This window comes from Microtus oregoni, unplaced genomic scaffold (assembly GCF_018167655.1).
Source record: "Microtus oregoni isolate MIOR12 unplaced genomic scaffold, Mior012 000038F_ref0000394, whole genome shotgun sequence".
In the NCBI taxonomy this organism is placed as follows: Eukaryota; Metazoa; Chordata; class Mammalia; order Rodentia; family Cricetidae; genus Microtus; species Microtus oregoni.
Window position 1 is genome coordinate 10,936,378 of NW_024543097.1, and position 26,856 is coordinate 10,963,233.

General features: G+C 40.2%; 1 protein-coding gene across 1 annotated transcript; it reads left to right on the forward strand.

The window, feature by feature from the left end:
* Ndufv2 (NADH:ubiquinone oxidoreductase core subunit V2) lies at positions 1-25,435 on the forward strand. The gene is made up of 8 exons (XM_041632010.1): positions 1-151; positions 14,036-14,101; positions 15,296-15,358; positions 15,440-15,556; positions 17,961-18,129; positions 21,017-21,126; positions 23,903-23,979; positions 25,284-25,435. Exons 1-8 carry the CDS (start codon positions 101-103, stop codon positions 25,375-25,377), a joined length of 747 nt encoding a protein of 248 aa, XP_041487944.1. The 5' UTR covers positions 1-100; the 3' UTR covers positions 25,378-25,435.
* The last annotated feature ends 1,421 nt before the right edge of the window (positions 25,436-26,856 follow it).

The following is a 26,856-nucleotide window of genomic DNA, read 5'->3' on the forward strand; positions in this document are numbered from 1 at the left end:
AGCGCGCGCGCCGTGCGTCCTTGGCCCGGGAGCGCGCGCGCCGGGCCGCCAGTCCCGTTCGTCGGCAATCAGCCGGGATTGGAGAACTTTGTGGCCCGCCATGTTCTCCTTGGCGCTGCGGGCCAGGGCGGCTGGCCTCACCGCTCTGTGGGTAAGGGGCTCGGGGTGAACCCGGACACTGTCTCCACCGTGGCCCGCTCTTCATGCTTCCCTTAGCTTTGGTCCCGGGAGACCCCAGGGCGCTGGACGGGCCAGCTGGCGGCGGCAGGGTCGCCGCGGCCTTCGTCCTCGGAGCGGCTGGGATGCTCAGCTGCTGTGGCTGCGGCGGTTTTGGGCCGTCCCTATGGGGCAGGGGAATTGATCCCTAACTTAGTCAAGGTCAGGAAGGCGGTTGTCATTTGAAGCTGGCCCTGCGTGGATCCCAGCAGCGAAGAAAGGGGCTGCTTATCTATCAGGCTTAGTGGCTACTCTGCAACAGAATTAAAAAAGCATGCTGGAGAAAATGCTGATGTGCTTGGTGAAGGCTTGCTGAGTTCCTTCAGGCCTAGATAAAGATGACCAGTGTTCCATTTACTGCAGTTTTTCATTCATTATAGGACGTACTCCGTAGAAAATCGTAGTAATTAACCGTGGAAGAATAGTACTGTGAACAACGGCACTGACTAAAAAGTTGCAGTTTTATGGTCATTTGAATTTCAGGTACATCTTATATAGGCAAAGGAATTGAATTGCCAAGTTTGGAACACTGAAGTAAACCGAAAAATGCAGATTCCGGAGCCTGTGAGATAGCTCAGCGTGAAAGGAGCTTGCCTCCAGGCTTGAGAACTCAAGTTCAGTGCCTTGTACCCGTTTACGGGGAGAAGAGAACCACTCCGACAAGTAGTACTTTTGACCTTCACAGGCAGGACTCGGGCACACAGTCAATAAACGTGGATGGCTTCTGTCAATAACTACAGGACAATCAGAGGAAAGAAAGAGGTTTATTTGGTTGGGTTTTATTTTTCAAGGCAGTCAAATAAAAATTAAGTCAGTTCTCAACAAAAGGTTAGTATATGTTTGTATAGAATCCATTCTGAGCTTTAGAATTAGACGTGCGTTGTGGAGGGTAGCATCACCCATGACCTTTTGTAGTTATGTGACCTAGAGCAGTTAATCTTTGCTTCTGAAGCTCTGAACTGGGGCTATCCCACTGAGTCTGTCAGTAATCATTTGAACTCTTCTGTGGGTAATGTAGTGCTAGTTTCAGGTAACAGTGTGGATTGGATTATAGTGCTGTTGTTTTTTCCTGTCGCTATTTGTGACAGGGTTTCTCTGTCCTGGAACTTGCTCTGGAGACCAGGCTGGCCTGGAACTCAGAGATCTACTTGCCTCTGCCTCTGGAGTGCTAGGATTAAAGGCATGAGTCACCCCATGGGGCTGGATTATAATATACCCTTCCCCCCCTTTTAAAGTGAGACCCTTTTAGGTCTCACCATGCTGCCCTGGCTGGCCTGGAGCCTGCTAAGTGTGCCCTACTGGCTTTGAACTTTTGGTGGTCCTCCTGCCTTACCTTCTGAGTGCTGAGATTACAAATGTGAGCTCATGCCCTGCTGATGTATATATAATAATGATAGGTGATGTTTGGTGGCTCTTTTCCTGGGTGTTAAATAGCTGCATTTTACATCTTATTTTTGAGGGTGGTGCACTGTTTTCAGCAGTGCAAATTAGAAACAGAATTCCTGTTCTTGGGTTATTTCATGTAAGAACATCAATGAGTACATATGAGTGTGGTTGGTCACTACTGAAATTTCAGCGCTCAGAGGCAGGAGGATCAGAATCTAGGTTATGTTCAGTTACATAGTAAGTTCAAGGTTAGCCTGAGCTATATAAATTCTTGTCTATAAAATATGCCCAACTCAGATCCAAACCCCCTAAAAATAGCGAAAGGTAAACAAGGTAATATAGTATAGTATAGTCAGTGAAAGGTTTTGCAGTAGAGGCTAAGGCTCTGCTCTGTGGAGATGACTGTATAGGAATGACTGTAGAATAGGTCTGATTGAAGTCAGAAGCTGGAACTTCGCATAGGTAAGAGAGTCTCTTGCTGCAAACCCAGATGAAAGATGATGAGAGGGAGACTGTCTACCAAGAAGGGCAAGAAAAGTTCCATGGATAGCTTTTGTTTATCTTATCTATACAAGGTAACAGGAGGTATAAGTTTCTCCAGCCCTGGCTGGCCAGCCTCAAACTTACAAGATCCACCCAGGTCTGCCTCCCAGGTGCTGAGATTAAAAGTGGCCTAGCACAACACCTGACCTGAAAAGAAGTTAAATAGGAAAAAAAAGGGGGAAACCGTAATTTAAAGTAATATGTTTTTGTAATTAAAAAAATAGTACAGTTTCAGTGAGTTCAATTTATTATGTGGTCAATATAAAAATAATGGGATATTGGGTACAGAAAATAATCTTGAAATATGAATTACCTATATTATCATTTTCATATCCGTATCTTCAGACCAGGTGTACACACATAAACTGTGTGTGTGATAGAGAGAGTGAGTGTGAGTGTGTGAGGGGCACATTGTATGTAGGAATAGGAGAGCCCATGCTCGCACATTCCAGAGGAAGATGTCAGTTGTCTAATGCTGTTTCTCTTTGTTTTATTGCCTTGAGACCAGGCCTCTCGGTGAACCTGAGGCTCTTGGCCATGTTGTCGGACTGTAGAACTCTTGGGGTTCTTTGTCTCTTGCCCAGCAAAGCTAGGTTTGCAAGCATGTGTACTCGTGCCCATTTTTATGTGAGTTCTGGGGAATTTAACTCAGGTTAAATTTTTGCACAGGAAATAGTTTTACCCATCTCTCCAGCCCAAACTTTAATATATTTTAACAAAATGTAGAAGGAATTAATCATGGTTTTGTAATTTTCCCCCATAATTTCCATATATATATTTTTGGATGGGGTTGAGGACAGGGTCTCATGTAACCCAGGTAACCCTTAAGCTTTCTCTACAGCCAGTGATGGCTTTGAACTCTTCATTCTCTTGCCTCCTTCACCTTCCGAGTGCTGGGATTACAGGTCTGTGCTACCATTCTTTTTTTTTTTTTTGGTTTTTCGAGACAGGGTTTGGAGCCTGTCCTGGAACTAGCTCTGTAGACCAGGCTGGTCTCGAACTCACAGAGATCCACCTGCCTCTGCCTCCCGAGTGCTGGGAGTGCTACCATTCTTATTTTCTGTTTGCCTTTTTTTTTTTTAAGATAAAAATCTTTTCATTGCCAGGCAGTGGTGGTACATGCTTTTAATCCCAGCACTTGGGAGGGAGAGGCAGGTGAATCTCTGTGAGTTCAAGGACAGTCTGGTCTACAGAGTGAGTTCCAGTACAGCTAGTGCTGTTATACAGAGAAACCTTGTCTTTAAAAGAAAAACCAAGCAAACAAACAAAAAAACTTTTAATTGTGTGTGTGTGTGAGTTTGAGTTTGTACATGCACTGTTGTCCTTGGAGCTGAAGCCACAAGTGGTTGTCAGCCATCTGACATAAGATATTCAGGTCCTCTTTAAGAGCACTAAGTCCCTCTACTCACCAGCCTTTCTGGCCCTTGTTTGGGTTTTGAGTCAGGCTCTCACAGAATTCACTCGTTAGTCCTGGCTGACTCTAGCATACAGCATTTCTAGTTCAGCCTCCCAGGTACTTAATACATTTAAATCGGCTTATTAGTATGCATTTCTATACTGTCATTGTTTCCTTATTTGTGTGCATGTCTGTATGTTTGTGGACATGTGCCATGTTGGATGTAGAGCCTTTACTAGCTGAGTAATCTTGCTGGCTCCACTGAATGCTAGATAGCCTTGTCTTGGTAGATGTTATATACCTTGTATGACTAGGCCCCTTTACTCTTCACAAATAGTGGGATATCAGAATGAATTTACCAAAAATCAAAATAGGAGTAAGGTCTAATTAAGAAAATTCTTTTTTCCTTTTTTTTAATTATTTATTTATTATGTATACAATATTCTGTCTGTGTGTATGCCTGCAGGCCAGAAGAGGGCACCAGACCTCATTACAGATGGTTGTGAGACACCATGTGGTTGCTGGGAATTGAACTCAGGACCTTTGGAAGAGCAGGCAATGCTCTTAACCTCTGAGCCATCTCTCCAGCCCCAGAAAATTCTTTTCTTGAGAGAAACTTTGAGCATATCCATTTTCTTTATTTTACATCATGTGTCTGTGGCTAGGCAGGTGCAAGCAAGGGCAAGTGCCTTCTGAGTAGGAAGTGGATCTAGGCTCTTGAGCCTGAACTACAGGCAGTCGTGGGTTGTCTGATGTGGGTACTGCAGTCAGAGTCTCCGGAAGAGAACCAAGTGTTCCATCTCTCTAGTCTCCTTATCCCATCCCATTTTCCAAAGAAAGCACCTGTTTGTTAGAGTTGCCCGTGTTCACTGTCTGCCAGGTCTCGTCTTTGACCATACAAATGGCTGTAAGCACAGAAGTTGGTGTGAGCTGAGACCGAGACGTACAGCTCAGAGTAGGTCTCTCATTTTCACCTGGGTGACGGCCCACAGTTCCCTGGAATGCTGACACCTTACAGCTCAGTACAGTTCCAATTAAGGCTGTCAATTTTGAGATATTGGGTTTTTGCTGTCATCCTCACACCTTCCCCTAAGTGAATAATTTTGAATTATATCCTGGACATCGTGAATGTATAAGTTACACAGGCACTTCATTCTAATTTACTTCTTTAAGGAATGCCCATAGACCAAATACTGGTTTTATTCTTTAGCAGGGCTGCTTAGAGTCTTTCAGTTACACAGAGGTCTGTTAGAGAGCTGAGTAGTTTCTATACAGAACATGGTGCTTCTCCATTTTGGCACTTCCTTTCCTGGGATTTCCCACTTGTCTGTGCCTGAGGTTATCCAGTTCCTTTGGTTGGTCAAGTCATTTAAGACTGTTCCCTCTGCTTATGCGTAGCACAGGGTGGGCTAGGGTTGTCTTCAGGGTGAAACAAAAAGACTAAAGCATTGGTGTCTGCCTGGTTTTGGTTGGATGTTTGTTAATATCTTTTTTTTTTGTTTGTTTGTTTTATTGATATTTATTGAGCTCTATATTTTTCTCTGCTCCCCTCCCTGCCTCTCCTCTCCCCTCTTCAGTCCTCCCCCAAGGTCCCCATGCTCCCAATTTACTCAGGAGATCTTGTCTTTTTCTACTTTCTATTTCCCATGTAGATTAGATCTATGTAAGTCTCTCTTATTGTCCACATTGTTGTCTAAGTTCTCTGGGATTGTGGTTTGTAGGCTGGCTTTCTTTGCTTTATGTTTAAAAACCACCTATGAGTGAGTATATGTGATAATTGTCTTTCTGTGTCTGGGTTACCTCACTCAAAATAATGTTTTCTAGCTCCATTTTCCTGCAAAATTCAAGATGTTGTTATTTTTTTCTGCTGTATAGTACTCCATTGTGTAAATGTACCACATTTTCCTTATCCATTCTTCGGTCAAGGGCCATTTAGGTTGTTTCCAGGTTCTGGCTATGACAAACAAAGCTGCTATGAACATAGTTGAGCACATGCCCTTGTGGCACAATTGAGCATCCTTTGGATATATACCCAAAAGTGGTATTACTGGGTCTTGAGGAAGGTTGTTTCCTAATTTTCTGAGAAATCACCACATTGACATCCAAAGGAGTTGTACTAGTTTGCATTCCCACCAGCAATGCAGAAGTGTTCCCTTTTCCCCACAACCTCTCCAGCATAAGTTGTCATCAGTATTTTTGATTTTGGCCATTCTTACAGGTGTGGAATCTCAGAGTTGTTTTGATTTGCATTTTTTTAAAAGATTTATTTATTTATTTATTATATATATAGTATTTTGCCTACATATATCCTATAGGCCAGTAGAGGGCATCAGATCTCATTACAGATGATTGTAAGCCACCATGTGGTTGCTGGGAATTGAACTCAGGACCTCTGGAAGAGCAGTCAGTGCTTTTAACCTCTGAGCCACCTCTCCAGCCCTTGATTTGCATTTCTCTGATGACTAAGGATGTTGAACATTTCCTTAAGTGTCTTTCAGCCATTTTAGATTCCTCTGTTGAGAATTCTCTGTTTAGGGGTCTGTACTCTATTTTTTTTTTTTTTTTTTGGATTATGTGATCTTTTGGTGTCCAATTTCTTGAGTTCTTTGTATATTTTGGAGATCAGACCTCTGTCTGATGTGGGGTTAGTGAAGATCTTTTCCCATTCTGTAGGCTGTCATTTTGTCTTGTTGACCATGTCCTTTGCTTTACAGAAGCTTTTCAGTTTCAGGAGGTCCCATTTATTAATAGTTTCTCTCAGTGTCTGTGCTGCTGGGGTTATATTTAGGAAGTGGTTCCCTGTGCCAATGCATTCAAGTGTACTTCCCACTTTCTCTTCTATAAGGTTCAATGTGGCTGGCTTTATGTTGAGGTCTTTGATCCATTTGGATTTGAGTTTTGGGCATGGCGATAGATAGGGGTCTATTTTCATTCTTCTACATGTTGATATCCAGTTATGCCAGCACCATTTGTGAAATATGCTTTCTTTTTTTCATTTGATATTTTTTGCTTCTTTGTCAAAAATCAGGTGGTCGAAGATGTGTGGATTGATATCTGGGTCTTCTATTCGGTTCCATTGGTTCTCCTGTCTGTTCTTTTTTTTTTTAAAATATTTATTGATTTATTATGTATACAATATTCTGTGTGTATGCGTGAAGGCCAGAAGAGTGCACCAGACCTCATCACAGATGGTTGTGAGCCACCATGTGGTTGCTGGGAATTGAACTCAGGACCTTTGGAAGAGCAGGCAATGCTCTTAACCTCTGAGCCATCTCTCCAGCCCCCTCCTGTCTGTTCTTATGCCAATACCAGGCTGTTTCCAGTACTGTAGCTCTGTAGTAGAGTTTGAAGTCAGGGATTGTGATGCCTCCAGAAGTTCTTTTATTGTACAGGATTGTCTTGGCTATCTTGGTTTTTTTTTCTTTGCTTTTTAATATGATGTTGAGTACTATTCTTTCTAGGTCTTTGAAGAATTTTTGCCGGGATTTTGATGGGCATTGCGTTGAATCTGTTGTTTCTTAATATCTTCACCAATTTTTTTCTTGTAAATTTATAGTTACTACCTGGAAGTTTGGCTTGGTAGTATCTACGTAGCTGTTCTAGAAATATGCCACCTTCAATGGTAACTCTTTCTTTCCAGTTGTTTAAGTTTTGTGAAAACTTTGTTTGTAGGCAGGGTCTCACTTTGTAGCCCAGGCTGGCTTTAGACTTCAGCAGTCTTCTTGTAATTCTCAAGTGTTGGGATTACAGGTATGAGTCACCATGCCTGGTTTACATTAGAGATTTTTTGTTTGTTTGTTTGAGATGTGTCTCTCTATGTAGTCCTGGCGTGCCTATCATGTTGGAGATATTTAAACTTAACTTTGCGAAATTACAGCAGACCGAAAGAAGTTTTACCTTTTACACTGGGCATGTTGTGCATGGCTTTAATACCAAAGGCAGGGGTATCTCAGTGAGTTTGAGGTCAGCCTGGTCTACATAGCAAGTTCAGGATAGCCAGGACTACTTAGTGACCCTGCTTCAAAAAACAAGCAAGAAAAAAAACCCAAGAAAATTTATCTTAAATTGTATGTGTTTGAAAACCCTAAATCACAGATTCTTCTCAGTTTATGGGTTTACATACACTCCTACTTTTTAAGTTGAAGATTTAATGATAACCTTACCTGTTGAACAGAATAGCTTGGCAACATAGTATCCTGTAAAGTAGAGTGGGTCACCCTTTTATTTGTTTGGTGTGTGTGTGTGTTTAAATTTTCCTCTCTGAAATCGTTCAGGGAAATTATTATATATGATGAGGAACCAAACTGAATAAGTGCTATAGGTATAGGAGGGTGTGCCAGTTCTTTTTCCCAGAGGCTGTTATGAGGATGACTTAACACCGTCATGACGAGTGGGAAGTATAAAGTGCAATAGTGATGTAAGTTTAAGGAGTGAGGTGCATGGTAGGATGGAGAAGAGATAAGAGGATGGAAGATGAGGTTGGAAAGGGTCCAAAGGCCTTTTCTATAGCACACACAGGATTCAGACTTCATTCACTTTGTAACAGCAGGTTTAGATTGATCCCAGTGCTACCCCCTTCAGCCCTCGCCCATTAGAATCTTAGTGAGAACCTCTAGAGATGTGGAAAAGCGTGAGACAAAGTCAGGGAACCATGCCCTTGATAGTAATCTGGGGTGGGGAGAGAACTGGAATAGAAGCAGGGCCAGGAAATGTAGTAGCAGAAATAGCAATGAAAGTAATTCAGGTAGAATATGTAAGACTTGGTGATTAGTAAGTGAGAGGGAAAGTGCCCTGAGATATTTTCTTGGATCCTGGCCTTCAGATGTTCTGTAAAGACTAATGTTAATGCATGTGCTGGTCTTTGCCTATAATCCTGGTGCTTGGGAGACCGAGGTAGGAGCCTAGAAAGTTTAGGCCAGCCTTTGCTATAGTGAGACTCAATCTGAAAACAACAACATAAAAGACTAATGTTGAATTACCATGACTGTTTTCTTATATCCTTGTTTAATTGAGGCAGCACATACGGGTACATATTTGTAGAAGTACTATACAAATTATTTCTGGTAGAGAAGCAACTGGGATTAAACACCAGAATTATAGTTATAATGATGAATGAAAAAAATTTTGGTGTTTTTTTTTTTCTTCCCCAAAACAGGGTTTCTCTGTAGTTTATTTTGGAGCCTGTACCGGAACTAGCTCTTGTAGACCAGGCTGGCCTCAAACTCACAGAGATCCATCTGCCTATGCCTCCCGAGTGCTGGGATTAAAGGCATGTGCCACCACCGCCCAGTTTGCCCTCTCCACTTTTAAATGTGAATGTCTGCTGTGGACATGCTGTTTTCTTGCTTGAGCTAGTATTACCAGAGTATTTAGAATCAAAACTTGGGCTCTGGAAACCATAACAAGCTAGGTGAAGCCCTGTCTTCAGTCCAATTAAATAGTAAAAAGCAGAGAAAGATGCGTTCAAGTGTGACCACGTTGAGAAGAGGAACAAATAAGAGTCCAGTGAAACCTTTTCCCTTAAGTCACTTTCGGGGTATTGGTCTGAGGTGTGGGTTAAATAAGGGCACGAGGGATGTATAACTAAGCAGTTTTATCCAAACGTGATCGTGCCCATCACTGACAGATCTCTTGTCCAGCCTCCAGATCTGTCCTGCAAGGTCCTGTGACTAGTTGTTAGAATGGAAGACAGGTTTCTCCTCTGGGTTGCACCAATACTTCAGTCTCTCCCCTTCCCAGCATGAAATTCCTGGGGAAACTAATTCTTTTGAGGGTCCATTGTTTTATTAGACTGATAGCAAGGGGGGGGGGCAGCATATGTGTCTCTAAGATGTCATCTCTCCTGTCAGGGCAGTTATACTGGCAGCAAGGAGGGTATCAATAACAAGTTAGCAGCTATTTTTTTTTAAGATTTATTTATTTATTTAGTATCCTGCCTGTAGGCCAGAAGAGGGCACCAGATCTCATTATAGGTGGTTGTGAGCCACCATGTGGTTACTGGGACTTGAACTCAGGACCTCTGGAAGAGCAGTCAGTGCTCTAAACCGCTGAGCCATCTCTCCAGCCCCAAGTTAGCAGCTATTAATATGTTTAGCATTCATCAGCCCTCACACAGTTGTTTGTAGGGTAAAGAAGCTAAGGGTTTTGAAATGGTATTGCAAAAAAATCTATGCAAAGAGCCTAAAGAAATAGTCAGTACAAATATAAGGAACCACTGAGTGGCTAACAAGCCATTAACTTCTGGTTATGCTCAGAGGAGTTGGACAGAGCGAGGTAAATCTATCTTACCTAGCCAGCTTTGGGCAGCTATGAGTTTGTCCCAACACGGAATAATAAATTCACTTAAAATGTGAAATTTTTGTGCTGTAATTTGGTCAGATTTTTAAAAAATAATTTTTATGTTCATTGGTGTTTTACCTGCATGTATGTCTGTATGAGGGTGTCAGAAGCCCTGGAACTGGAGTTGCAGACAGGTGTGAGCTGCCATGTGGGTGTTGGGAATTACTGGAAGGGTAGGACTGGGGGGGAGGCTGTGGCCAGGATGAATTAATAGATTAATTAATTAATTAATAGATGAATTAAGGAAAAAATGAAGAAAAAAAGAAGAGAGAGCACAACAAACCAAGCCATCACTTTTACATAAGCCCCTCCACTCTGGTGCACTCGTCCCAGCTTTCTAATTGTTCTATTGGAGTCAGTTTAATATAACCCTTCCTCTAGGATGCCTCTCTCACACACAAACCATCTGCCAAATCTACCAAACATTTTGGCATTGCAGCAGAGTGTTGGATATTGTCATCAAGAGTTCACTCAAGAACCACCTGATCAGAGTCTGGAGCAATAGCTAAGTGGCTGAGAGCACTGGCTGCTTCTCCAGAGAACCAAAATCCCCTCCTCTAAGCCTCCCCATCCCTTCCTCTTCTGTCTCCATTCAGGAAAGGATAGGTCTCCCATGAATATCAATAAAATATGGCATATCAAATTGCAGTAAGACTAAAACCCTCCCCCTTTATTAAGGCTGGGCAAGGCAACCCAGGATGAGGAGTACGGTCCCAAAAGCCAGTAAAAGAATTGGAGACAGTCCCTGTTCCCATTATTAGGAGTCCAATAAGAGGACTAAGCTCCTCAACTGTAACATATATGCAGAGTGCCAAGGTCAGTCCCATGCAGATCCCTGGTTGTCTGTTCAGTCTCTGGGAGCCCCCATGAGCCCACTTTAGTTGATTATGTGTCTTCCCGTGGTGTCCTTGACCTCTCTGGCTCCTACACTCCTTTCTTCTTCTGGGCAGGATTCCCAAACTTCATCTAATATTTGGCTGTGAGTCTCTACATCTGTCTCCATTAGTTGCTGGATGATGCTTCTCTGATGATAATTGGGCCAGATCACCAATCTGATCATGAGAGTTGGGAAGTTTGCGCTTTTTATCCACTATTGCTAGGAAGCTAAGCTGGGGTCCTCCCTATAGACTCCTGGGAGATTCCCCTGCGCTAGGCTTCCACCCACCTGAAAACCCCTCCCTCTACCAGCAGTCTCCCTCAGCACTCTATCCCTCCGTGCTCCCCCCCCCCCAACTGATCACTTATGTTCCTGACCCCACCTGCCTTCAGTCCACTCACAAAATCTCTTAAATCTCATCTTCCCAGGGAGATCTGGGTGTCCCCCATGAGCCCCCCTTGTTACCTAGTTCTCTCTGGATCTGTGGATTATTTGTGCTCTCCTTTCTGTGTGCCTTGAATGAAAGATGGCATAGTGTGTCGGACATGCTCATAAGTGGTAATACATAATTAGCATGAATAACTCAGGAACAGAAGTTCCTCATGATAGCACCAGCGCTACTCCTTTCCACTTCCTTTAAGTAAAAGAGAAATTTATATATTAACTTCAGCAGAGAGGAAGTAGATCGTTTTCAGCTATATAAAACATAATTTTATCAGAATAATTCACAGCCTAATTACAATATAAAAACCTGTTACTTGCAAATGCAAGAAACACTAATTTGTTTTGACAATGGCTCTTTGTTACAGTTATAAACAAAAGACAATTATCTGTCATGCTTTAAAAATTTACCTTACATCTTTCAGTTACTGTTTTATCGTGTGTCTGCTAAGTAGATAACAATGCTTTAACATATTAGGAAGTTTTTTCAGAGTAATACCACAATCTTAAAACAGCCCAATAAAAAGACACCCATTAGAAAGACAGACAGAGAGAGAGAGAGAGAGAGCTCTTGCTTTTAATCCCAGCACTCGGGGTCTCTGTGAGTTCAATGTCAGTCTGATCTGCATAGTGAGTTCCAAGACAGCCAGGGCTTTCTAGAGAGATCCTGTCTCAAAACAAACAAACAAAACCCTTAAGTTTTACAAATATTAAATGAGGGGCTGGAGAGGTAGTTCAGTGGTTAAGAGCACTGGCTGCTCTTGCAGAGGATGGGAATTACATTCCCAGCACCCACATGGTGGCTCACAACCATCTGTAACTCTAATTCTAGGGGATCTGACACTCTCTTGTCTTCCATAGGTACCAGTCTTGTACATACTACACAGACATACATGCAGGCAAAACACTTAATATGCATGAAATTTAAATAATAAAGTGTGAGATTGAGAGGTGGCTCAGCAGTTAAGAGCCCTTAGTGCCCTGAGGACCAGTATTTGGATCCCAGTACACATTGTGTAGCTCTCAGCTCCCTGTCATGCCAGATCTTCTGTTCTTCATGGGCTCCTGCACGTATACACATGCACACACACAATAATGCTAGATCCCCTTCTGATCTTCATGGTTACCTGCACTCACACAACCCCTTATCCCCCTTGAGATCAGGTCTTTGTATATAGGCCTAGATTCATAGCATCCTCCTATGAACCTTCCTAGTGCTAGGGTTGTAGGCGGGGCACTATCACCCTTGCTACTGTAATGTTCTTTAAAAGTGAATTCCCCAAAGTATTACTATGTTAAAAATGTAAATTCTTTGAGGTTTTTCATAAATCATACTAGTTTGCTTCCCTAAAAGGCTTGTATGAGTGTTTGCCTAATGCATTAGTAAGCCCATTTCTCCCATGCTCTCAACAAAATGGAATGTTATGTTTAAAAAAAAAAAAGCCCAAGCCAAAACCTTTTCCTAATTTAAGCTGGTGATATTTTAAATGGCATGCTTTTAATTGCTAGTAACTTTTTTAAAATTAATTTTCCTCATTTACTTAATGCATTTATGATCTCTTCTTGGTGTTATCCTTTTATCATTAGAAGTGTGTAAGACTTAGTAGTCATCAGCATAGTCAGTAGATGATGCCAGAAGGAAAAGATACATAAAGGAAAGAACAGAGGAGTCAGAACTGAGCCCCCAAGACAGTGACTTTCAAGTAGTAGTTAACCTGATGTCAGTGGGATGAGTGTCAAGGCTCAGGATGTGAAAAGGGTAATCAGATACTTCCCTACTTCAAAATGAATCATTTCTTACACTATTATGCAATGATTGTTTTCTTAGCGTTTACTTAGGTAATTGTTATTCAGTTTTTTTCAGTTGTTATTCAGTTGTTTTTATATTTCCCTGTGTCCTCAGCTAGAGTGACAGCAATGGCTGACTTCTAGTTTAGTCTCAGTTTCCTTTATGGGGTGTTTTTTTCCTTCTCTGTGTAGCTCTGACTGGCTATTTGTGGGTCACAGAATTCAGAAATGGTAGGATTTAGAATAACAGTTTAATTGTTTAGCATGGGACGTCAGCAGTACAGGAGAGGAACAAGAGGACAAAATCTAACAGAATCGTTCCTGAGCAGTTGCACCTTATAAGTCTACAAGCATTAGAGACAGTGAGGTGTGGGACTGGAGTTGTAGAAGTAGTTGAGTAAGAACTGAAAAGGCTGCCATATTGGTACCACAGCCTATAATCAATCTAGTACCAGGGAGGCTGAGGAAAGAGAAAAAAATTAAAGGCCAGCCTAGGCTACACAGGGAGACCCTATTAAAAAAATGTTTAGAGGATTTTTTTTTTTTTGTGTATTTACCATATTTACTATTAGGGCCAGGCTTGATAGTGCACACTTTTAATTCCCACTTGGGAGGCAGAGGCAAGTAGATCTCTGTAAGGTCAGCCTGGTCTACAGAGCTAGTTCCAAGGCAACAGGACTACGCAGTGAGACCCTGTCTTAGAACAAACAAAACTTTACCATCTTGTCGATTCAGCCAAAGGGAAAGAAAGACAGCCAGTTAATTCTCAGTGTTGCATGCCAGCCTAGAGGAGCATAGTTTGAACAGGATAGCTGTGTTCAGCTCTGGTTTGAGTTTTGATCAGTTCTTGCACTGACTCCACAAGTGAGCTAATAATGTGCCAAGCCATTTCTTGAGCCTTTTTAAGGAGACGGGCACGGGTACAAACCTCCCAAGATGATTCCTGAAATAACTTGATTCCTTTGCTTTAAGTTATGACTCTTCAAGTAGTTCATAAAAATTTTCTTAAAATTTGTAAGTAAGTTTTCTTAAATTTTTTTTAACTTCAGGGAAGACATACAAGGAATTTGCATAAGACAGCTGTGCAAAACGGGGCCGGAGGAGCCTTATTTGTGGTAAGTAATCAAAATTCCTCATAATGGAAAGACTTGGAAATTAGAGTGAGTCTACTGTAATATCTTAAATTGTGGGGTATGTTACCACTCTTGTGGCCTAGAGTGTGCAGGATTGAATGCAAAAGCTTTAAATCTCTGTTTTAATTTTGTGTGTGACTAAGAGCATGCATATGCACTGTGTCCATGCAGAAGCCGGAGAAGGTTAGAAGATACTGTTAGATCCTTAGGAACTGGTGTTATGGGCAGCTTGAGCCGCCGTGTGGGTGCTGGAAACCAAGTCTGAGTCCTAAAAACTGCTCATATCAAGATAAATAGACACAGCACCTAAAGCTTTCTGATTTGTACACCAAAACTGAGGTGCTTATAAAGACCACCTAGAGTTAAATATATGAAGCCAAAAACATGGAGGCCGACTGCTCAGTAAAGTAATCTGTTTATTACGTAGGAATGCCGTGGCTATATTACTATTTCAAACAAATACTCCTTAGGAATTTCTCAAGTTACAACCTTGTTCCCTTCAGCCAGCCAACATGACTGACTTTTAAGACCATGGAGTCTGACCAGCAAGTTAGGTGGTCATAGTAACTTTACTAAACAATAACCCAAATTCTTATTCCTAGATTCTCTTTGGTTACCAGGTGTTAGTTTCTATTTGAGATGGTCAGCTGGAACCAAACATCATTTTTCAAGCTATATTTAAATCCCTACAATGGCCAATATATGCCAAAAACACAAGTATTAAGTAAGGTTTTGGTGTTTTGGGTGGGAGAAAAAGCTCAGAGGTTAAGAGCACTTGCTATTTGTGTTGCTGGCTGTCCCAGAACTTGGTATATAGAGGAGGTTGGCCTTGAACTCACAGAGATTTCTGTAGGTTTTTTTTTTCTTTCTATTTTTGGTTTTTTGAGAAAGGGTTTCTTTGTGGTACAGGTACCCTTAGAGACCAGAAGGGAACTGGAGTTAGGAGTTATAAGTTGCCAAGTATGGCTGCTAGGAACTGAACTTCAACCCTCTGCATTAGCAGCAGGCTTTTCTAACCTCTAAGCCATCTCTCCAGCCTATATGTACAATTTTGTGTCTTAATTACATAGGGCTGCCAGTTTGTACTTGATAGCCCATTCCTAGTGAAGCTGGATAGCTATTTTTTGGGATTTATTAATCTTTATTAATCTTGTTTTTATTTGTGTGTGTGTTTAGCATAGAGATACTCCTGAGAATAACCCAGATACTCCATTTGATTTCACACCAGAAAACTATAAGGTATGATTAAGTAAACAATATAGGTGATTTATCAAGTACTCACTTGTTTTCATCGGTGTAAAAGGCATTTTCCTTTTACAGAGGATAGAGGCAATAGTGAAAAACTACCCAGAAGGGCATAAAGCAGCAGCTGTTCTTCCAGTCCTGGATCTAGCCCAAAGGCAGAATGGATGGTTGCCCATATCTGCTATGAACAAGGTACTGAATTCAGTTTTGCCTTAGCAAACAGGAAAGGTTGTGTGTAATAACTTCTTTATATAGAAATTATCATGGTAATCATTAATATCAGAGTTTAGGAGTTTTGGGCCCTTTAGTCTCTTTCCCTCTCTCACACAGGATGGATGGATAGACAGACAGACAGATATAACCTCCTTAGTGTTTTGTTTTTCTTTTTTTTTTTTGTCAGTTCCCTTAATAAAGTTTTCATTCTTGCAGGAAAACAGGCATCAGTGTGAAAGAGGTTTCTGTCTGCCCTGCCATCATCTTGTGTCCTCCGTTCTCCCTCTCCCAACCTTTGAAGGGAAATGATCTTAATGAAAAAAATCTCAAATGTGTATAATTTAGTATAAAGGCATTTTCAAAATTAATGCAATGTTTTAACACTAAAATTACAGTGTGTGGGGGTATGAATATCCCTTACTAAATGTCATCTCTTAATATTTTGACATCTTTGTTGTAGTCTTTAACGAAAGTCTGTATGTAATATATGGTATGTATGACATTTCTCACTTCAGAACTGCCATTCAGCTCACTTCAGCCTATGAATAAACTGTAAGATTCATCCTCTCTTCTTCTGAGACAGGGTCTGTCTGACACACCAGCCCAGGCTAGTTTTTTTGTTGTTTTGGTTTTGTTTTTTGAGACAGGGTTTCTCTGTAGCTTTGGAGCCTGTCCTGGAACTCACTTTGTAGACCAGGCTAGTCTAAAATTCAAATATCCACCTGCCTTTGCCTCGTGAGTGCTGGGATTAAAGGTGTGCATCACCACCATTGCCCAGTTTAGCTCATACTAGTCTTTCTTTCTTTTTTTTTGTTTTTGTTTTTGTTTTTTCTCTGTGTAGCAGCCCTAACTATCCTGGAACTAGCTCTTGTAGACCAGGTGGCCTCAAATGCACAGAGATCCGCCTGCCTCTACCTCCCGAGTGCTGGGATTAAAGACGTGCACCACTACTGCCTGAGAAACCCAGTTTTCATACCTCAGTTCCCAAGCACTAAGATTAGAGATGTGAAGATTAATTGCTTTCAAACAGTTTCAGCAATAATCTAGATTTTAGTTTACATATAGCCTGTTAATACAGCAATTACATTCATGTGACAATATAACAGTTAATTTATAAAGTGCTGTATAAATCCAACTAATTGTATTTTCTTCTTGACCAGCTGTCATAGATATTCTATTGTAGCTCGCTCACTCTCATCTTTATTTTCTTTTTTTTTAATTTATTTATTTATTATGTATGCAATATTCTGTCTGTGTGTATGCCTGCAGGCCAGAAGAGGAGAAGAGGGCACCAGACCCCATTACAGATGATTGTGAGCCATCATGTGGTTGCTGGGAATTGAACTCAGGACCCCTGGAAGAACAGACAATGCTCTTATCCTCTGAGCCATCTCTCCAGCCCTCATCTTTATTTTCTAAACTTTATTTTGTTTAATTATTAAGGTAGAATCACAAAAAGGAACAAAAGACAAAGGCTATCATCCTTATTCAGAGACTAGGAATAGACTTTATCTAATAACCACCAATGCAAATTTTAGGTTGTGTTGATTTTTTGTTTGCTTCATACACTTTCCTAATACTGGAATAATGTTACAAAGCTTTATTTAACTAAATGTTATCCTTAGTAAAGACAATTGGTTAATTTTTTCAGAAACCTTGATGTAAAATGGAGATGTAGCTGAAAGAGCATTTGCCTATCAACTCCAAAACCCTGGGTTTAATCTCAAGCACTAAGAAAGAAGGAAAAAGCAAAAATAGTATGACATATAGTGCTTGTGAAAAGTGTTTTATTTGAAATTATACCTCTTTTTAAACTCTTTAAAAATATTTTAAGCCAGGCCGTTGTGGCTCATGCCATCAATCACAGCACTCAGGAGGCAGAGGCAGGTGGATCTCTGGAGTTTGAGGTCAGCCTGGTCTACAGAGTGAGTTTCAAGACAGCCAGGGCTACACAGAGAAACCCTGTCTTGAGAAATCAAAATATATATATATTTCGCATGTGATGTATATATGGACACATGTAAGCCACAGCATGTGTGGAGGTCAGAGGACAGTTCTATAGAGCTAGTTCTGCAAGTTCAGTCCTGATTCAGTCTCTATGAGAGTTCCAGAGATCAAACTCAGGTCATCAGTCCTCTGTGGTAAGTAAGCAAGGTCTTTTATTTGCTGAACCATTTTGCCAGCCCATTTTTTTTTTTCAAAAAATGTTTTTAATAATGAGAAATCTCTCCTATGTCTTGTTGATAGTAAGCCTCCAGGAGAAGACAGAACAAGGGACAGTGTAAGAGCACTTAGGAATACTGTGGTGCTATTCAGAGTTGGGTACATTACACTTCAGGTAGTAAACATTGTAACCATCTTCTTTAATGTCTTAATATTTTAGGTGGCAGAAGTTTTACAAGTACCTCCAATGAGAGTATATGAAGTAGCAACTTTTTATACAATGTATAATCGAAAGCCAGTTGGAAAGTACCACATTCAGGTCTGCACTACTACACCTTGTATGCTTCGAGATTCTGACAGCATATTGGAGACCCTTCAAAGAAAGCTTGGTATGGGATACTTCATTTCTTTTGTTAACAGTACCAAGATCAGCCCAGGGTGTGGTTACATAAAACCTTAATGCCCAGCACTTGAGAGGCAGAGACAAGCAGATCTACAAAGTGAGTTCCAAGACAGACAAAACTACGTAGAGAAGCCTTGTTTTGAAATACCTTCCCCACCTCTCCATTCCCCCCTCCCCCCAAAAAAAACCCCAACAACACCAAGATGGTCTAACAGGCTATGGTGGTGCACACCTATAATCTTAGCACTCAGGATGTTGAGACAGGATTGTTGAGCTCTTCTAGGTCAGTCTAGGCTATATAGTGAGCTCTGGGTTAGCTTGGGCTATACATTCAGAACCAAGACCAGTAGTTCCTTTCTGTCTATACTCCCTGCCTCCCAGATCAAATTGTCTTTCTAGATCTGACATTTTCCACCTAAAATTTTCAACTTCAATTTATCTTATTTGGTTTGTACTTTCTTGATACTTAAAAAAAAAACCATTTGTTTTTATTTCTAGTTTGTATTTTTTTTTGATTTTCGGCTTCAAGTCTAAGCTTTTAATCTATGTTAACCATTAAGTGTGTTTATAAGGCTTCTAGGAAAGTTGTCTTTCATATGTCAGCATTTGTCACAAAACAAAGACTGTTCATGGCCTGGAGAGATGGCTCAGCTTAATGTACTGCTTTTCGGAGGACCCCAGTTCAGTTCCTACCTAGCATCTGTATATCAGGTAGCTCACAACCATCTCTTGGGGTATCTGCACTTACATGTGTGAGTATGCATATACATACACAAGTTAAAATGATTATAATTTTAAGATGTTCATGTACTTTTCCAGAGAAGCAACGGAGTAAGTAGCAATAAGGGAAGTTTTAAATAGGTCTAAATAGAGCATACTTATAAAATAATTGGCCATTTTCCATACAAAATTGCCATTGTTGCTTTTTTAACTTTGTGAAGTTAAAGTATCTTCCTGTACTGAAGAAACAGGACTTCACACTAGAGGCGAGCACTTTCAACACTGACTTGCCTTGCATCCTCAGCCCTCCCCCCCTTTTTCAATTTGTTTGAGATAGGATCTTACTGAGTTGACCAAGCTGTTCCTGCTTGTAGTCCTCAGTCTTTCAAGTAGCAGATCTTTGTCATCACTTGTGGCTTTTTTTTTCTCTTCGAGTCCTTGCATGCCACAGACGCATTTAGGTGATGTTTAAACATATAAGGCAGGAAGCTCGAGTTGGCCCCAAACCCAGCTCTAAGGCTTAGATTCTGATAGCTGCTTGGTATGTAGTATGTAGCATGACTAATAAAAACGCAGACACAGACATCGGGGTTCAACCTGAGGACCAGAAAAGCAAAGCACCAACCACTAGAGATCTTTTACCTCTACCAAGTCTTCAGACCAAAAGGGCAAGATCCTGTCTCCATGAATCCTCAGGCTCCACTCCAGTGAGCTCCTCCCCTTTATACTCCTCTCCATCTAGCCATATTGCTCCTGTCTCCAAACACTGGGGTTAAAGGTGTGAGCCACCACCACCTGGACCTGTTTCTGGATCAGTCTTGTGTAGCCCAAGGTAGCCTTGAACTCCCAGAGATCTATCTGCCTCTGTCTCATGAATCCTGGGATCAAAGGTGTGCGCCACCACTCCCTGACCTCTAGTAGCTTAACTTTGCATTCTGACCTTAAGCTTTATTTATTGAAATACAAATAAAATATCACTATAATATTAGTTATGTCAGGTTTTATATCCTTTCTTATTTAGCACATAAAGGTAATATATCTGTGCTTACATTGTGAGGTATGGCTGGACTTTTTGTAAAGCACAGTGTTCACATCGTTTTGCTATTACAGATGGAGTTACCCTAGTATTTTCACATGTATACATTGAATGCTCTTCATGTTGTGTATTAAGATTGTATATAAGAAAAATTGCCGCCGGGCGGTGGTGGCACACGCCTTTAATCCCAGCACTCGGGAGGCAGAGGCAGCCGGATCTCTGTGAGTTTGAAGCCAGGCTGGTCCACAAGAGCTAGTTCCAGGACAGGCTCCAAAGCTACAGAGAAACCCTGTCTCAAAAAACCAAAAAAAAAAAAAAAGAAAGAAAAAAAAATTGCCAAGTCATACTTGTCTTATTTTACCAATGTCTTCCCTTGAGTGTATGAGTATTCCTTAATAATCTTTGATCCTCAGTTTTCTGACTCTTTGCTAATCTCATGGTATAACTGTATTATTAGCAGTCCAATTATTTGCTTTTTTTAAATGACTTTATTTTTATGTTAAATAATGTGTTTGTGCAGTACCCACAGTGGCCAGAAGGCCTGAGACTGGAGTTAGAGGTTGTGAACCACTTGTGGGTGCTGGGAACCAAACCCAGGTCCCCTGCAAGGGCTGCCAATGCTCTAACTAGCAATTTCTCCAGCTCCTATTTACTTGCTTGTTTTGAAACTTGAGGGCAATTTTATTACTTTAAAAGGAAAACCCCAAAGCAGGCATGGAGGTAAGCCCTGTGGCAAACCAGCAGCAAGGTGGTAGGGAAGTAGTTCAGTCTCAGCACAATGTGAATGAAAACTGAGTAAGCCCTGCTCTCCAGGCTTTTATTGACTATAAAGGAACAAGCCTACTTAAGAAAGCATGGCACAGTAGATTTTATGTTTTTATTTATTTTGAGATGGAATCTTGCTATATAGTCCAGGCTGGCCTTGAACTTGAGATCTGTCTTGCTTTCCAAGTGCTGATTTATATTTTGCTTGGTTCTTTTCATTTTTTTACAGAAATTTAATGCACATCAATATTTTTATATACCTCTGTAACATATTGTTGCTATGCCATTTTTCTTAAACCATACTGTTTTTAAGCTATAATCTATTTCTTACAGTGATCATTTACATTTTTAGGAATAAAGGTTGGAGAGACTACACCTGACAAACTCTTCACTCTTATCGAAGTGGAGTGTTTAGGGGCCTGTGTAAACGCACCAATGGTTCAAATAAATGACAACTACTATGTGAGTATCCAACTTCACTTAAGCTAATATTCTAGAATATCCTATTTAAAATACTTTATTTTATGCCCATGCGTGTTAGTTCTTGAGTTACTCATTTAGAAGAAACTATTTATGGAAGTATCTAGAAGGTTTTAAAAGATTTATCTTTAAACATTTTGCACTTTTCTCCAGGATTTGATAAACTTGAGTTTTAAATTATGATGAATTTCTACATGTAGTAGAAACCAAGATGTAATAACAACACTTTAGGGCTTTACTTAGATAATATTGTCTATTGATATCATTATTTGCAGAAGAAATTATACATATAAATAAAGCACCTCAAACCTTTTTCTCTGCAGATACTTCCTCTCATAATTTAGTGTGGATCCTTCTTATAGATGTTTAAAGCTTTTTCTGTATAGTCTATATCTGTAGTAATATGTGATATTTGCTTACGTTTTTAAAATGTGTAACATTTAAAATGTTTTTAAATGTATAACATACCTCTATTACATTTTTAAGAAATTTATTTTTTTTATTTTATGTGCATTAGTGTTTTGCAGTGGATGACAGGTCCCCTAGAATAGGAGTTACAGACAGTTACGAGCTGCCGTGTAGGTGCTAGGAGTTGAACCTCGGTCCTCTGGTGGAGCAGACAGTGGTTCTTAACCACGGAGCCATCTCTGCAGCCCCCCCCCCCCCCCGTACTACTTTATACCTCAGAGATTTTGTGTTTATCTCTTTAACTTTGACCTGTAAGTTATCTGGCAGTGTTCTTAACATCCAAATATGTGCCGTTTTCTAGTTAGCATTTTAAAATTACTTGCTGTCCCAATTATATCATGGTTTATCATTATAGTATTTTGTTGGTTTATATTTCTTTTGTTTTCAGACAAGGTTTCTTCTCTATGTAGCCTTGGCTGTTTTGCATCTCTCTCTGTAGATCAGGTTGGCCTTGACTCTAGAGTTTCACCTGCCTCTGCCTCCTGAGTGCCAGGATTAAAGGCACAGGACACCACCATCCAGCTTATTTCTTAGAAATTAGTTCATAGAGATTCCTTGAGGCCTTTGTTGAAGAATGGATTTACCTTAATTGTCTTGCTCGCAGAGATGTTAAAGGTATCTCCAAAGCTGATCTCTTTACAGCTTTTGCTTCATTCATTCTGCAATGCCAAAGTTTCAAGACTAGACATTTTCTTTGCAGGACAATGTACTTTCTAGGTTATCCTTATATCAAATGTACAGCCTTCTTTGGATCTTAACTTTGTGTGGTTAGGTTTGTGGTTATGAAGACTTTTTGTGCTGGACTGGGGTCTTGTCTATTGCTCTTCTGGTTATTGAAAACTTGGAGACAAATGTATTTGGTGTTTTCTTGCTGATTTTTTTGTTGAGTTTGGCCTGTTATGTATTCCTCAAATAGAAATTAGACAGGGCTTTGTATGAAGTATGAATCTTGATACAGTAGCCTACAGGCATTTTTTTTTTTTTCAGTTAGTAGTTAGAGCTTTTGATTCAGGCCTCTGCTTATCAGTTAAAACTATTGGTGATAATTATTCATTGTACTGTAATGTTTCTTCCAGGATTTGTAATTATTCTCTTGTTCCTTGGCACTTTTCTACTTGATGTTTTTTTATTGTCTTAGTCACTGTTCTTATTGCTATGAAGAAATACCATGACCAAGGCAACTCTTATAAAAAAGAAAGCATTTAATTGGGGCCTTGCTTGGTTTCAGAGGTTTAATCCATTATCATGACAGGAAGCTTGGCAGCAGGCATTGTGCTGGGGAAGTAGTTGAGAGCTACATCCTGATCCACCGGCAGCTCTATGAGGGCTGACACTGAGCTTGGCATGAGCTTTGAAATCACAAAGCCCACCTCCAATGACACACTTCCTTCATCAAGGCCATCTCCCAATCCCTTCAAAAAATGCCACTCCCTGGTTACTAAGCATTCAAATATATGGGGTTTCGGGGAGGTGCTGTTCTTATTCAAACCACTTAAGTAATCCTCAAAACAAGTTCAGATTGAGTTATCAGTAAAGGAACTTGAGAGAGGCAGAGAGTGGTGAGGCCAGAACTCAAATGCAGAGGTATCACTTGGGTAGGAGTCCGCTTATTTGTTCCCAGGTGCTCAGCTCCAAAATAATTACACAGAAACCATATTATTTGCAGTACTGTTTGGCCAATAGCTTAAGCGTATTTCTGGCTAACTCATATCTTAAATTAACCCATCATCATTAATTTGTGTATTGACACAAGGCTGTGGCTTACTGGGTAAAATTCCGGCATCTGTTCTGGTGGGGCTACATGGCTTCTCCTGATTCCACCTTCTTTTTCCCAGCCTTCAGTTTAGTTCCTCCCCCACCCCAGCTAAGTTCTGCCTTGCTATAGGCCAAAGCAGTTCTTTACTCATTAACCAATAAACGCAACACACAGAAAGACCTGCCATACTACACTTGAAATAAATGTAGTTTTGACTCTTTGGCTAAAGCCCTTGATATGTATTACATTATATATTAAAGTTATTCAGTTGTAGCTATCTTGGTAAATAAATGAATTAATTTTAAGGATTTACAGATTTTTTTTTTTTTTTTTTTTTGGTTTTTCGAGACAGGGTTTCTCTGTGGCTTTGGAGCCTGTCCTGGAACTAGCTCTGTAGACCAGGCTGGTCTTGAACTCACAGAGATCTGCCTGCCTCTGCCTCCCGAGTGCTGGGATGAAAGGCGTGCGCCACCACTGCCCGGCTCAGATTTTTTTTATAGTAGTAATTCATTAATGGCTTCAATTTTTCTATAGGAGGACCTAACACCCAAGGATATCGAAGAGATTATTGATGAACTCAGAGCTGGGAAAGTTCCAAAACCTGGGCCAAGGTATACTCTTACTTATCTATAATAAACTCTGACAGCATGATTTACACTGTAGTAATCATAACCTTAATTTTTAAGAATTTTATTCTCATAAATGTTGACTGGAAATTTACATATCTAAAGTTGTCACCTGGGCAAGATAAACTTTTTCTTAAAAATCTGTAAGATCAGGCTGGGGAGATGGGTCAGTGTTGGTAATGTTCTTTCCATGTAAGCGTAAGGATAGGTGTTAGAATCCTAGAACACATATGAAAGCTGAGTGGGAATGGTGGTCAGGCTACAATCCCTGCTGGGAGGAGGAGTCAGGGAATCCCTAGCAAGGTGACTGGCCAGCATGGCTACAACAGAGCTGAGAGTTGAGCAGGAGACATTGGCTCTACATGTGAGGTAGAGAGTAATAGAGGTAGACAGCTAACGCTGACCTCGAGCCTCCAGGTACACATACATTTCACACACGTATGGAAAAGAATCTTATAAAATAATCTGATCTACCAGAACATTTATACTGAAAGAGAATCATATGCAAATAGAAGTCTGTTGCTTAAAAGTTCATATTACTAGAAGATTGATCTGAAGTTAGCTTCCTTCATATTTCCACCTAAAGATCCAGTTTTCCCTTTCAATCAATACAGGATAATTTAAAATATTTTTAAGATTATTATGTTTATGTATAGTGTGTACATGGAGGTCAGAGGATAACTTTGTGGAGTTGGTTCTCTCCTTACACTTGTACAAGAGTTCCAGGTTTTGAATTTGTGTTGCTCACCATTTGCAGCAATCACTTTTTTCTACTAAGCCATGTCACAGACCCCAATACAAAGTAAGCATTATTACTGGTTTTTTCTCTTAGTACAAATCGTTTAAATACCTTTTCCAAAAAATAATGGTTAGTTTTCTTGAAATAACAATCTTGTATTCTTCCTATCTTTTTTGTCGTATTGAATATCACAGGATCTTTAATTGGTTCTTCTAATATGATATAGTTTGATTTCTCAACTAATTATGTACAGCCATATGCCACATAATGATATTTAATCAGCAATAGACGACATATAGTACCAAAAAATTACAATAAAGCTGAAAAGTTCCTTTTATATTATTGGCAGGGTCTTACTTTGTTGCCCTGGCTGGCATGGAACTCTAACTATATAGACCAGGTTAGCCTTGAACTCACAGAGGTCTATCTGCCTCTGCTTCAGAGTGCTGAGATTAAAGGTGTGTACCACCATACCTGGTCAGAGTTCTTTTTTAAGAAAATAATGTGTAAATGTTAATCACTAATAATCATTACTTGCTTTTCTTTTCAGGAGTGGGCGTTTCTGTTGTGAGCCAGCTGGAGGCCTTACCTCTTTGACTGAACCACCCAAAGGACCTGGCTTTGGTGTGCAAGCAGGCCTTTAACTTATACTCAGCTGTAAAAACTGTCACTGGAGAAATAAAATATTAGCCTATCTGCAAATGCTTCATACTGTTTGTTTCTCTCCACTGTACGGCTCGGCAATAAGCTAGCAACTTGCATCTGTTAAGTATTATGTCAAAACAACAAAACATCACCTTAGTCTACCTGTAAAGACTCTTATTATTATAATCAAGTTACTCTAGTGTCACCATTTTAAATTGCAAGTCATTTCTATCAGTATTAGGTTATGATGAAATAAAAGTTCTCCAAATTTCAAACATGTTTTTTTTTTCCCATCTCTAGATGTGGCCAAGTTTTATGTTAACATTTTCTTTTTATAAGCCTTATCAGTATTTTCATTAAACATTTAAATATTTAAGCATACAGTCATTACCATATTTCTAACTTGTAAACCTCACTGTTAGTAATAGGGGTAAGAGGGTTTTCTCCAAAAGCATTTTATTTATGTTTGTGCTGAAACAGGTTCCCGTTCTGTAGCCCTGGTTGTATGTAGACCACTGCCTCCCAAGTTTAGGATTACAGTAAAAGCATTATTAGTAGGAAGAAAAGTTAAGCCAATTTGATGTTATCTTTGATTATAACCTATTTATTTATTTATTTAGATACAGGCTCTCCCTCTGTAGACCGGGCTGGCCCCGTCCCCTGAGTGCCAGGACTAAAGGTGTGCACCCGCCACCACACCTGGCCTTTTATCTGTATTTTGTCGTTGTTGTTTTGAGGTGGGGTTTCACCGCTTTTTGCTATATTCTTAACAGTGAAAGCACACAATAATTAACTGATGGAGTTAGTGTGATGCATTTTAGAAATTGGTGAATATGAACATGTTTGTATGAATAAAATTCTTACATTCAATTAAAAAATGACGTAATAATACAGTATTTGGGAAAAGTCAGAAAGAAATAGCTTAATTATTTAATTAATGGAATAATCAGATCGCTTCAGGATTTATCAGTCAGTGGCCTTACAGGTGCCTCATTAGAGGCAATCAGGAGGCAGAAGCAGGTTAGAGGTCAGCCTGGTCTATGTAGCCAAGTTCACCCTAGAGTCTATTGACCTAAAAGCAACTTTTTGTTTCTTGTCATCCATATCCAAGTTAAATGTTACATTCCAATAGCAGCCAAGTGCTTTCCTACTTACTGTTCATACTGATTATTATTATTTTTTAATATGTGAGAGTGACTCCTGCAGACACGGGACGGGTTTGGAAAGAAAATCTTACTTTTTTTTTTTGATGCAGGTTTATGATTCTGACAAGTCCCAAAGTCATGTCAGAATATCCAGCTTGTGACAGTCTTAAACTTCTCATTAAGGTACTAACGGACACTGAAGGAGGCCACAGTTAACGATGAGGGAGAGGATGGTTTCCTGTGGAGTTGTAATTTGGGTGGTTAAGGCACAACGGTTGCAGGCTAACCGCTATAGATAAAAGCCTTCAGAGGAAGTCTGAATACAAGCAGCTA